This window comes from Phodopus roborovskii, unplaced genomic scaffold (assembly GCF_943737965.1).
Source record: "Phodopus roborovskii unplaced genomic scaffold, PHOROB, whole genome shotgun sequence".
Taxonomy (NCBI): domain Eukaryota; kingdom Metazoa; phylum Chordata; class Mammalia; order Rodentia; family Cricetidae; genus Phodopus; species Phodopus roborovskii.
The window spans coordinates 9205853-9219789 of record NW_026126416.1 but is presented as its reverse complement, the minus strand read 5'-3'; the positions used below and the strand labels follow the sequence as shown (position 1 = coordinate 9219789).

Below are 13937 nucleotides of genomic sequence, written 5' to 3'. Positions count from 1 at the left end.
GGTACTTTATTGTGTATGGTATGTGGCAATGCTATGCCTCTTTCCTTACTTCTGAGGGGTAGGTGTCATGTTTTGATCCGGGACCTTTTTTTTTTTTTTTTTGAGACTGGATATAGTTATGTGGCCCAGGCTGACTTTGGACTCTGGTTCCCCTAGCTTCAATCTCCCAGATGCTGGGAATACATATATGTACATGTGTGTGTCGCCATGCCCATTGATGCAGGACATTTTCAGGAAGCCATGAAACGATATGTTTTTTATTTTTTATAAATAACAAAACTGCTAGTAAATAAGAAAAAAAATTAAAGAATATTTTATTCTTAATATTGTTCTCTTTAAATTTTAAATTAAATGAATTTCTGTGTGGAAAAATCCTCTCAACTTTCTATACTTCATATTCTACACAAGAACCAGTTTGATACAGATCATAGGCCTATGCATGGAAGCAAAACATAAGAAATTTGGGGGTGCAGTTCAGTGACTGAACACTTAAACAGCAGGCATTAGGCCCTGGGTTCAATATCCAGCACTACAAAAAAAAAAAAAAAAACAGAATAAAGTATTTTCTTCAATGGCTTAACAGTTGATATTAGAAAAGGGGAATGATGTAAGAACCCAATAAAGCTGAAGAGAATTTTAAGCATGTTCACTGTATTGTATAAGAAAATTAGACAAATAATTAAGATGACCTAATGGATTTCTCTCTAGAAATATTTTCTGTATGAAAATGATTATTACTGAGATCATTCCAGTGAAACTATTTGTATTTGTTAAATGTGGAGTTGAAACTTCCTTAGGGGGTCACCAAAAAAACAGATTAAAACAAAAACAAAACCAGAGCAAAAACATCTTCCAGCAGTCCACAACTTCATCCTATGATCTAATTCTGAACCAAAAGAGAACAGGGTGGTGGAGGAGAGGTAGAGACAGGGGAGGGGGGAGAGGAAGAGGAAAATGAGAATGCATGCATACAGGTCTCCTTACATTTGCAGTGATGCCGAAGTGGGGGGCACCCACCAGGTCTCTAATTTGTTTCCCTTTACTAAGGAATCATCATCAAAGGTGTCGTTATCATATGCTATCTTTGTCAGGGGCCTTTTCCTGTCCCAGAGCCTTCATTAGTTTATTCCAACATCTTTGAATTAAAGACCTGACTAGAGGATAACATCCTCAAAAGCATCCTGTTTCTGAGAAACAGTCCTCCTGTAGCTTTTCTGGCCAAAGAATAAGACTCTATCAGACCGCCCCCTATTGTCCACTGGGCTCTATAACCTATCATGCTATGCTCCGGATCTCTGCTTCCCACAAGCTGAGGTGTTACAGGTGTCAAGTCCCACTTCATAGCATAGATGCCTACTGTGTGCCTCTCCAGATCCTGAGCAGAAGAGCCTACTCATCCGAGAGCAGCTGGTTTGTTCCTAGCCAGAGTCAGTGTCCATCCAGACAGTAGAGGGGAGGTGGTAGGCAGATTCGCTCAAGTGGCACATCAGATACAAGATGCAGTTGTCTATGGTCTCCTCTGGGTGTGCCCTGGTATAAGGGTGATCACACACAACACAGAAGTAAGGAAAGTCAGCATGAGCTCTGGTGAACTGGAAAATTGTGTCCCGTCTAAGACACTCAGAGCTGTGACCACACTGGAATGAGGACAGCGAATCAGAGATGTTCTACGCCAACACTTCTAAAACAGGACATAGTATAAGAATGCTACTGTGGTGTACATTGATGTCCCCCAAAGTCTGCATCTTTAAAAATATATCATTTCCTGGGTCAGTGAAATGGCGCGGCAGGCAAAGTGCCTGTTGCCAAGCCTGATGACCTGAGTTGGATCCCTAGGATCCATGCAGTGAAAGGAAAGGTGGTAACTCCTGCCAGTTGTGTGTCTGTGTCTGGTATGTGTACCATGTGTGTGAAGGAGCTCATGGAGGTCAAAAGAGGGTGTCAGATCCCCCAAGAACCTGAGTTGCTTGTGGTTGGGAGCTACAATGTGGTTACTGGGAACCAAACTCAGGTCCTTTACAAGAGCTGAAAGCCTTCTTAAGCAGTGAGCCACCTCTCCAGCACCTGTTTCTCTTGTAAATGAAAAGTTTTCATGATCTCAAAAACACATATATAAGAACTGGGTTTGATGATACACACTTACAATCTCATTGAAGAATTCAGAGTTCAAGGCCAACAAGGACTACACTGGGAGAGCCTGTCTCAAAACTAAACAGAAGACAGAACTGTTTGAAAAAAGAAAGCTGGGTGGTGGTGGCACACACCGTTAATCCCAGTACTCGGGAGGGGAGGCAGAGGCAGGCCAATCTCTGAGTTCGAGGCCAGCCTGTTCTACATATATAGAGAGACTTCTAGATAGCCAGAGAACACAGAGAAACCCTGTCTCAAAATAAAATAAAAGTTGAACTGCTGAGCGAAAGACAAGACACTGAAAACAGTTTTTGAATCCACATAACTCGAATTGTTGAGACAGAATCTGGAATAACATTTTCCTGTCCAACTTGAAAAATCCCTGGCAATACAAAGGCAGCTATGGAAATGCTCAGAGCCGGTTCCTGGACCAGACAGGAGCTCCCATGCTCTCCAAGAAGACAAAAGTTGGGGGGAGAAAGGCTGGACTACAGCCAGACAGGGGGTGCAGCACCTTGAACAGGTTTGGTCTTACCCTGACTGGTCCCTTGGGATGAGTCATTTGGCAGTAAAATAATTACAATAATGAGATCTTGTTTATTAAGATAAACCCAGTTACTATGCTTCACTCAGCTACCAAAAGAAAAACGTATTGAGTAGAAAAACTTTGTGTATGATTAGATCTGGGGGTAGAAACTTGAAGCTTGCAAAACTATATGTTTCCTTCCTTCCTCTCTTCCTTCCTTACTTCCTTCCTTCCGTCTTCTTTTAGATTTATTTATCTTATATGTAGGAGTGTTTTGCTCTTGTGTATGTCTGATGTCTGTATCATGTATTAGAGACGGTCGTGAACTGCTGTGTGGGAGTTGGGAATGGAAACCAGGTCCTCTGCAAGAACAAGTGCTTTTAACCACTCGGCTGTCTCTCCAGCCCCTGAACTTTGTGTTTTAGACCCGACAGTGAGAGATAGATTCCCAACTGTTTCATCTGCTGTTTCTTGGTGGGGTTTGCACTTGTGACCTAAAGCAAATAAATAGCAGAGGAGCAAGGATTAGGGTGAGGTTGAGCAAAGCATACAAAATTTCTGTGAGATGGGAGAGACAAATCTGGAAAATCTGCTGTGTAACATGAAGATGATAACTGTAATTAATAACAGTGTATATTTGCTAGGAGTGGTGGTTCACACCCTTAATCTCAGCACTCAGGAGGTGGAGGTAGTGGGTCTTTGTGAGTTTGAGGTCAGCCTGATCTATGTAGCAGGTTCTACATCACAGGGCTACAAAGAAAGATCCTGTCTCAGGGAATAAAGATTGAACTTTGCTGAGACTTTTAAGTGCTGTCCCAATTAAACAAGCACAGGCTGAGACATTGAGACATGCCAGTTAGCATAAGTTAGCTACTCATAGTATTCACAGATTTCAAAAACATTATATTGTGTACCATATATATGTCATTTTTTTTTTCTTTCAACTAGAAAGGATGCAGTTTGGTCAAGTTAAGGGAAGGGGAGAAGAGAAGCTGGGAGGGAAAAGCCTGCCTGTCAATAGCTCATATGTCACCCAACAGCATTTCTGTCAACAACAGACCAAGCGTAAGGCTGTGGTCTCCTGGGTTATGTCACCACATGATTCAGTAGTCATCTTAGTTTGGACCATGTGTGATGTTCACCCAGAATATATCCCATATTGTCCTTAAACAATACGTGACTGCAGGCTCTAACCCTTCAGCTTTTCCCAGATCTCCCCCCACCCTTCCACACACACACCCCAGGAAGGTAACACATAAGATGGAAGCCTGTTGGACTGAAGCAGCTCCATTAACCATCCAGCCATGCACCAGAAATGTCTGCCTTTGTCTCTGCATTTGATTCCACAGAGGCCAGCCTATGGCCATGTCCAGACAGGAGTGATAGCCTCAGTGACTGCCTAGGAGGCTCCTAGGACTTGGAGCACTCTTGTTCAGCAGCTGTCAGGACAGTGGGCACCCAGCCAGAGGACATGAGTGTCATTTATACTGTCAATAACATACCTTTCCCCTGGAGAGGGGGAAAGAGACAAGATCTCCCAAGCAAACTGGGAGCATGGGGGTGAGGGGAGTTAGGGAAAAGAAGGAAGATTGAATCAGGGAAAGAATAAAGAGAGCAAGAAAAGAGATACCATAAAAGAGAGCCATTATAGCTTTTAAGAGAAATCTGGCACTAGGGAAACATCCAGATTTCTACAAGGATGACCCCAACTAACAATCTAAGCAATAATGGAGAGGCTACCTTAAATGACCTTCCCCTATAATGAGATTGATGACTACCTTATATGCCATCCTAGAGCCTTCATCTAGTAGCTGATGGAAGCAGAAGCAGACACCCACAGCTAAGCACTGAGCTGAACTCCTAAAATCCAGTTGCAGACAGGGAGGAGTGATGAGCAAAGGGGTCAAGGACAGGCTGAAGAAACCCATAGAAACTGCTGGCCTGAACAACGGGGAACTCATGGAGTCCAGTCTGATAGCTGGAAAATCAGCATAGGACCGATCCAGATTCCCTGGATGTGGTGTTAGTTAGGAGGTCTGGGCAGTCTATGGGGCCTCTGGTAGTGGATCAGTATTTATCCCTGGTATATGAATGGACTTTGGAAGCTCATTCCACAAGGAGTGATACTCCCTCAGTCTAGACACATGGGAAAGGGCCTGAGTCCTGCTCCAAATGATATGAGACTTTGAAGACTCCCCATGGAAGGCCTTACCCTACCTGGGGAGCAGAAAGATGAGATGGGGGTTGGTGGGAGGGGCAGGGGAGGAGGGGAGGGTGCAGGAACTGGGATTGACACGTAAAACAAGATTATTTCTAATTTTAAAAATTATATAAGATAAAAAGGAAAAAAAAAAAAAAGAGCATACCTTCAGTACCTCAGCAGTCACTCATGGGACTACCTGGAAAGCTACAGAGGTCAACTGCAGAGGACCAGTCTGGGGTCTCTGGGAGACTTAGGACCACCTGCTTCCTGCCTTTGTCTTTTATCTCCAACTGTGGCTCCATTTACATCCTTTCAGTGATTGATGGAAAGGCCTGGCTACTCCAAACTGTGGCAGTGGCTTTTTGCTGGTTTTGGGTGGTGTCTGGAAAGAGAGAACACTGAACAGGCAGGTCTCATTTTTCAAGAATCTGATGACTTACCCTTCACAGAAACCAGGCGAGCACTTCAGCAGTCCAAATCTGGAGAGACGTTATTGTGTCTCAAGCTACGGTACAGTTTTGTTTTGTTGTCCAGCTGTAACTGGGTAGCTTGGGGATCCCACTGCTGGATGATATCTTCGGGAAGGATGGGGAACTGAAAGGAGGGGAAACATGACTACAGTCACCTCAATATTGTGCCATGGATATTTTCAATACCAAAGTATTTATTGAAAAACTATGAGTTGGGAACCACTGCATTGAATGGTCATGAACTAAAACTACCTGGCACCAAAAATCTTATACACACCTTTGCACACACATGCACAGCCCAATCTGATTGGACTGCGGTACCGTTCCCATCTCGAGTTATGTGACATGTACCTGCTATGGTACTTGTCATGGTGTTCTTGTCTTGGAGAAGTATTACAAATAAGAGAAGATATTACCTTCATCCTTTAAAGAAATACAACAATCTGCCAGCCCCACAGCATCTAGCTAGATGTTTAATCAGGACTGCCTGAGGTACAGGTGTATTTGGGTATCCACAGCTAATTAAATCAGCTAAAGACTTCAGGGGTTCTGAGAACTCCACTGCCAAAAGCAAAATTCCTTGTGTGCTTTAGCTCATCAGCAAAGGTTTGTATATGGAAAACCCTGGAGCCAAACAAAGAAACTGTTCTGGATGAGAAATGAAGTCTTGGCTCTCTCTTAGCAGTTCCTGAATTGCCAGGCTATGTGGAATCTCCTGCCAGGAAAACGTCCAGAAGGAAAAAAAAAAAAAAAAAAAAAAAAAAAAAGATGACAAGCCTCAGGTTTGTTTAAAGTGTACACTGTACACTTTGTTAAAGTGGCTGTGTTTCTGGGTCTAAACAGTTAATCATCTGCTGCCCAAGGTTCCCATTCCACTCCAGTTCTGAACACAGTACTGTGTTTTCCCTCTGGAGTGACGCCAATCTATGGACGTTGCTAATAAGGATGGACTTCAAAAACCTTGGAGCTAGGCTCCCACTTAGATGCTGAGCCCAGAACCTGAACCTCTGGAGTCAGCGGGATTGCCATGAAGCTTGCCACCTCTCCAGGAGGGTTTTGGAACCCTGGCCTTCATCCCAGCAGGGTCACAAGTGGAACAGAATGAGGGAGAGACTGGAGTGACCAACACATGGAGCAGCACACCAACTAGAGGTTTGGGGAGGAAGGCTGAGTATCCCTAGACGAGATTCCACACGTGAGTCCAGCCAAACAGCTCACTGTGGGTGTGAGTGGAGAGGCAGTTTGGGGCCAAAGGCATCTCCGCAAAGGTTCTTGCTTTCACACCGGTGCATTGCTCCGTGGTAGTTTGCTTTCCCCTTTGTTAATCCATCACTAACACTGTCCTCAACATTCAGTGTCTGATGCTGCTGGCTCTGCCACCAGCCTTTGATACCTCCCCACCTCATGCCTTCAGCCCAACCACTTTTAATTTTCCTTGGTGATTCAAGGGATGCTTTCACTTCCTATTTCCTGTGTTGTTCATGTCTGTAATGTGCCCTGTCCTGTGCATGTTATAGCAAGTAGGGACACTGGTATATGGTTGAGAGGGAGGGACAGAGAGAAAGGGAGAGAGAGAGAGAGAGAGAGAGAGAGAGAGAGAGAGAGAGACTGAGGGAAAGAGAGGGCGGGGGAGAGTACTTTGTGTGCTTTCTGTTTAAACCTGTACAGTTTCACTGGGTTAGTAAGGCTTTGGGGACTTTCCTGGCCACCTTGGTGCACACCTGTCTCCGCCAGGTCTATTGTGCCATGTGTGCGCCCATTTAACTTAGAAGTGAAGTGGAAGGCTTTGTAGGGTATGTGTCGACACTACTGGTTTCTGCACTGTGTTCTAGGAGGGGAAATTCCAAGCGAGATAGTCTCGGCGATGATTCAGGGGCATGTTGTTATCCTGCCTTTAAATTTTCCTCTGTATTCCAAAGTGAGCCCAACCCCCAAGCCCCTGGATGATCCTGGCTGTTTACATGCGTCCTCTTACACAAATGAGCTCTGTAAACACTGACTCTCTGGGCTGCATCCAGCCCCACTGGCTTCTAAGGGGGAAAACAGAGGGATTTCTCCCTAGTGCCCTTCTGCTGACCTTGCTTGCCTGGGAGGAGAGCTAACTGAGGGAATGCTGACCTCACCCCCTAACAGCAGGATTTCCTGGGACATAGAGAACTCCATTCTTCTGTGATCTGCCATATGAAATCTATAAGCTTTCGGAGCACATTGTGGGGACAACTAATATTGGTTCCTTTTGGACTTCAGCATGGGGTCAAGCAAACACACAAAGCCATCATTATGCTCCCTGGAGTCCTAAGGACCATCTACGTCAGCTGCTGGCAGAGGGGGGTGGGGCAGCGAGGTGGGGCACAGTCTAGGAAGAGTGCTGGCTGCGGCAGGAAATCGGGCTGAAAGGAGATGTAAGGGCTTTGGTGGGAAATAAATGGCACAATGTTGTTGACGGAAAAAGATCTTGGCAGGACTGTTGTTGTGAGTGTTCTGTGGCTTAGAAAGGAATTTCCTACAGGCTGGACTAACCATTGAAAATGTCTCTACCTTCAGGAGTCCCGGGCGTGCACTAGAGCCTCGCTGGGGGAAATGTCATCTTGGACCATGGGCGCCCGCCGTCTGGACAAGCGAGGAAGTTTCTTTAAGGTAAAAGGAAGCCGGATTTGGGATCTCCGCTCTGCTTCCTCTGCGTGGCTGCCTGGGGAGCTGCAGGCACCCTAAGCTAGGGTTTGGAGGTTGGAAGCCTGCTGGCTGAACCAGCTTGGGGCCAGGGGAGCTTGCCTGACTGAGAGCAGGCTTGGTGCTCACAACAGGCTGGGGCTTTTGTGATTTAATACTTCCTCGCTGGCTCGGGGCTAGGGCAGAGATGCCACATTGTAGGTGGGACCCTGGAGGGACTCTGCCCCAGGGAACTGTTCTGGCGTTTTCAGCTGGGGAATTTTAGGATGAAAACTGGACTTTGCTTTCCAGAAAATTAATGGTGTGAGACCAGTGTATTCGCTTGACTGAGTCATTAAAGTGTAGAAGAAAAAGAAAACCAAAGTAAAAACACCAATGATTCCTGAACCTCACCGTAGGTTGATTAAATATTAGTTCCTGGTGTGTTTTTCCAAACATTTCTTATGGTGGGGCTAGGGTAAGACAAGATTCAAGCCACACGACTTCTGTATTGTGTGGGTATTGCTGGGCTAAAGTAACTTTCTGGCTTAATGAAGTTTTTAAAAGGTATTTTATACAGAGTTCATGTGTTTAAGATTAGTCATTTCTAATGTTTATTTGGAAATTAGTTTCCATTTTGTGGCTTTTTTACTTGTTTACTTAGACCCTCAAATAAATGCAAATTTATTTTTGCAAAATCCTGAATCATGCCCCCCACCCTGAAAAAAATAGAATAAAGAATGTTAAATGCACACTTGAAATGTATTACAGTCAGGTGTTTCAAACAATGGCCCTTGTCCCCAGAGGAGGAACACCAAAGAAATTTTATTGCTTTATTACTGAAGGAAAAGGTGCTTATGTTTAGTAATTCTAAAGTTCTCCAGTGTTAATAAGGATACATTTGCTCTTATCTGTGTTCCCTGTTTCCAAAGAGATTATGACTGATGTCATGTCAAAGGTTGACCGTAGGAAATCCACCAAAAGCCTTGTTGGTAGAGCAAAGCTGAGTTTTGGATGTCAAGATCCATGTCCTTTAAGCCACCACTTTAAGCCACCACTTTCAAGACCGAACATGACAGGATTTTAGCAAAGCTTGATAGGTAACATCTCTGAACTGATGGACAGATGTCCTTGAGGGGAGCCTTGTTGAGTAGATCATTGAAAAGCAAGCTATTCTCCCAAGTGAGCAAACTGTTGGGATTTCCTGTAGCAAACAGAAAAACTATTGGTTTATAGCCTTGACTCTATGGACAAGAAGATTGTAGAAGAATTAAGTTATATTGACACACATGACCTCCGTTCAGTCCAGGTACTTAAGCTCTGTCCTCATAAGTAATCTCAATTCTCAATGAGTTCACACAGCTTTCATCAAATCCATGTCTGTTGGGGGAGGTGAGTCCTTTGGTCTCTTGGGGACCTGGAGCTGAACCCCAGAACCCTAGATCATATCTTACACTGCGATATGCTTGCAAAGGTGCCATCCCAAGCCCTGCTTCATCCCAAAGCATTGCCTAAATTGGCCTAAATATTGGCTAGTCCTTAATTACCACCTTAGGATGCACAGGGAGCCCTTTGGAATCATAGCTTACATAGTAGTTAGACTTCAAAGTCAAGGCGCAAGAAAAAACTAGAGTGTGGTCAAAACAGCGTTTGAAAGTTTCTGAGGAAGAAGTCCTGTTGGACCCAGTGAACTGTCCATCTGAAATTTGGTTTGGGTCAGTTGTTTGTTTCCAGCCCTGGGGAAGTAGTTGTTTTTGTTTTTAACTTTCAATGGAGCAGCAGGCACAGCAATTGGTTTGTAATACTGTTTGATGTTTTATGAAGACATGGGAGCTAGCTGAGCACACTGTGAATGCTGCTTCTTGGCCTCTCCTGGTTCAGACTCTTGGGGATATTCTGGCAAAAAATGTCTGAACCATTTATTGTTATCTGTGGTTTTGATAGAGCTTAAATTATATGCTTTCTTTAAGTTAGATGTCCATGAAAATGGCAGTCACTTTTATGTAAGTTTTTTTTTTCTTATGTTGACTCACATTGGTCTGTGTTCTTCACTAGCATTAGGTATAAAGTTAGCCACAAGGATAAAGTAATGCCCTCTGAGTATTTATTAATAACAAGCTAGAATCCAGTGGCCCATACAATATGCCCCTCTGCACATCCCAGAACTCACGGGCTCATCCATTACACCTCATGTTTTATGTAGAGCCATATCTTTTAAGCACTTGTGACTCCATCAAGCTCTGATCCAGGCCAGCTGGAGAAAAATCAAAAGCCATTTCTGACCTCACAGAACTGTTAGTCTGGAAGCAAAGAAAGGTAACTACCAATATCAGCACAACGCCGGACACAGTATTAAAAGTCATGAAAAGGACAGTCCCTGGGATGAGAAGTAATGGGGCCTCTGAGAATAGGCAACCTACCCTGTGGTTCCAGAGAAATCTCTATTAAAGAAGTGAATGTTCACTTGACAGATGAGACTGGAAGGCAGGAGTGGAGCTAAATTTCAGAATGATGCTTACGCAGTGGTAAAGCGCTTCTCCATAGATATCATAAAGGAGGAGGTTTTTTGGTTCTGAACTGAATTCCACATTAGACTTATCATCCTTCATGGCTCTGTGGTTTCGGGCAGAGCTCATTGAAAGATGCTCTGCAACCCCGTCTTCATCACAGCCCTCCCTACCCAGCATGTGCTCTGACCAGGGCTGCCAACCACAGTGTCAAGCTTTGATTTGTGGTTTCTCGTGTGTCCTGGCTTGGGGGAGCTACTTAGGTTAGAGGACACAAGGCACATGGAAAAAGCCCAGATGGTCTGACAATCCTAGAATAACTGTGGATGCCTGTGGTCATTGTTCCTGTAGGGTCACATCCTGGAAGCCACCTAAATCCTATGCTGGACACACATGTTTTCCAGTTGTTCATGGCACCACGATTAATTTTCCTTAGCCACCTGTGGCAACTGCTGGCTTGCTGCTCTATAGTCACTGTGAAAACATGGAGAGACATGGAGTCCTAGACAGAGTAACAGACATCTGTAGTCAGGTAATAGGTCTGTACACCGACTACAACCAGATTTCAAGGGTGACCTGGATGAAAGAGTTTATATAAGATGAGAGAGTTATGTAAGAGTCTCCCAGGCTGGAGATGTCCCAGATGGATCTGATATCTGGAACATGAATGCTCAATCATCATGATCTTTTCCTGAGTCTCACAGCTTCCTCCGAGATGCCCCTACCCAATTCACGGACCCAGTACTGACAGATCTTTTACAAGTCCCTCAAGCCCATACCCTTCCTTCTTCCACTATATCTGCCATCTGCTTAGAACTCCATTCTTTCATCAGTAGACATCATGGATGATGCTCACCATCCAGCTATGCTACCACCAAATTGATCTAAGTTACCTGCTTCAAATCAAGTCAGCAGTCTTTGCCTTCACATACTAGGACCATCAGGTTGTATCTGCCTTTCCCTCAACTCTCTGTCACTTGGTCTACACAGCATCGTGCATCTGAGGCCAAGCCTTTGACTGCCAGTCTCCAAGGTTTGCCCTCATACCACCTGCCCCTCACCCTCTACCTCTGAGCTATCCATCCAGATTGGGTAGATGCACCTTACCCACTCACTGGTAGCAAAGCTCACACATGTTGAGTGAGTAGGGATTTGCCTTCACTTTTATATGGAGATAAAATCAAAATAGAAATGGTGTGTGTGTGTGTGTGTGTGTGTGTGTGTGTGTGTAGGGGCTAGGTGAGGAGAGCTTGGGAGATTGCTTGGTTGGTAAAGCATTCACCTCATGAGTGTTTGTTCAATGTTCAGAACCCAGATAAAAAGCTAGGTACAGTGTCACACACTTGTAATTTCAGGGATAGCAAGATGGGAGGGATAGACAGTAAGGTGGCCAGATAACACCCTATTTGAAAAAGCTTCAGGCTAATGAGAGATCCTGCCTCAAAACAAAATAGGGGGAGGCACCTAAGGAACAACATCCAAAGCTCCTGACCTCACACACATGGACATGTACACACACGCGTGCACACAAACCGGTGTGCACACATGTCGAAAGGTAAAACTGTGGTCCCAATATAATTCCAGGATTTAAACTTCAATCCACAACTTCAGTTCCATCAGAAGTTTTTCTTGTTCTTTTGTCATTATGACTCAGGCCCTAAGAGGAAGTTCTTCACTCCCATAGTGAAGAACAATGCTAGAGGGTGACCAGCACACACGGCCCACATATGTAGGAATGCCTTTGCGCTTACTTGGCTGGCCCACCCTCACCTGCCCGAACTTGTATGTAGAGTTCCCCAATATTAAGTGGGACCTTTTCCCCTGCCTGGACATAAGGGACAAGGTGAAAGTTGATCTTAATTAACTGGAGGAATATGTGTTTGGATCGCAAATCTCCTCACCTTTGCCTCACAAGCCTTTTGGACATCCCTGAACTCATCACAAACCAGCTGAGAACCACCAGAAGTCTGGCACATTTAGACTTACCTACCACACTCAAGACCCTGAGTTCCATCAGCTGGGTTCATTCGAGGGCCCTAATCACTGCAGGAACTCCATTTCAGAGATCCTTGTGTGTGCTTGGTTTGCACAGGTGTGTGTTGTGCTTGTCTGTTAGAAATGTAAAACCTGCAGTTACCTGTCATAGACACCACATGGGAGCTCTCTGATGTGGTCAAGGATGGTGGTGCTTTGGCTGAAATCTGGCTCTGCCGAGTGGGTGATTAATTCTCTTCATCTCAACTGAGTCCCCTTGACTGTCAGTCTTACCTGGACACCTGAAATGCTATTCCACCTTCAGGAACCCTGTCTACAGAGCAAACCCTTAGTCACCCAGAACTCTACCAGCCTCACTGCAGTATGGACCTCAGTGGCTCTCCCGGCGCTTGAGTTCTCAGAATTGCCTTTGTATAGCAGTGCATTTCTCCACATGCCCAACCAAAGACAATTCACTGTTGCTTAGTAGTGGGAAGATATGACAGAGGAGAGAAAAATGACAGCTAGAATTACAAATCCATTTTAACCAAGATTGGATTGAGCAGTGCCTCTTGTGGATGTGTGGACAATTAAAAGCCATAGAGAAGAGTATTTTCTGTCCCTTCAGCCTCCCTGAATGCCCCCTAGAATGTGACTAGATGGCATCACAGTGTCCAGAAAGCGCACTCATATGGTCTATCACCAAACATACCAAAATACCTTGTGATAGAAACAATGGTGATTAGAAATTTAGTCAGAGTAATAGTTTAGTTATGATATTGCAAAACTTTGGTATTTGGCTTCTGCTTTCCATAAATATTTTTTTTTCATGGACAGCAGCTGATAGAAAGACTATAGACATCATTGTCCCATGGAAACATGTGCAAGCTACAGATATAATTTTTTTCTGGAGCTACATAAAAATGTTTGCTTTGTGTTTTTTTAAACACACACACACACACACACACACGTGAAGTTAATATCTAAAGGCAGACTTTATTGGTCCCGTGTATCTACAATATCTCATGAAAATAAAAATTATTAATAAAAGTACTTTATTTTGTATTATATTTTCAATTGTCAATAGTATGTTTTACCAGACACAACATGCCATTCTAAAATATATGCCAAAACACATTTTTAAAAATCCATCTCGTGTTTTGCACTCAAGGGTATCTCAGTTTGTATCAGGTACATCTTAAGTATTCAACGGCCGCCCATAGCTGGTGGCTGCCAGCCTAGACAGCAAAGACAGCATTTATCTGTCCTAAACGCCTCCTTTTACAGATGAGGAAACAGCCTAGAACTAGATATTGTAGAGCATGGGGGTCAGCCTGGCCTGACTCTGCTATGAGGTTTATAAACCATCCTGGCAAGAGAAAAGGCAGCCTAAGGGGAGACAGGTGGGCCCTTCCCTTCAGCTATTAAATTGCTGAGACAATGAACCCCAAGAAATTGGTATTACCCAAGGACTCTTG

The 13937-nt window shown here is 44.3% G+C and overlaps 1 protein-coding gene across 3 annotated transcripts in view; it reads left to right on the top strand.

The window, feature by feature from the left end:
- Positions 1-13937, top strand: part of Rin2 (Ras and Rab interactor 2) — a 163779-nt gene that overhangs the window by 61096 nt on the left and 88746 nt on the right. The window contains exons 1-2 of one of the 3 annotated variants that reach the window (XM_051183240.1): positions 7431-7731; positions 7874-7966. In XM_051183240.1, coding sequence (XP_051039197.1) covers positions 7910-7966 — 57 coding nt within the window. In that variant the 5' untranslated portion in view covers positions 7431-7731; positions 7874-7909. Of the gene's footprint in view, positions 1-7430; positions 7732-7873; positions 7967-13937 lie in introns of those variants that run through there. The other 2 variants (XM_051183242.1, XM_051183241.1) reach the window with 2 other exon arrangements.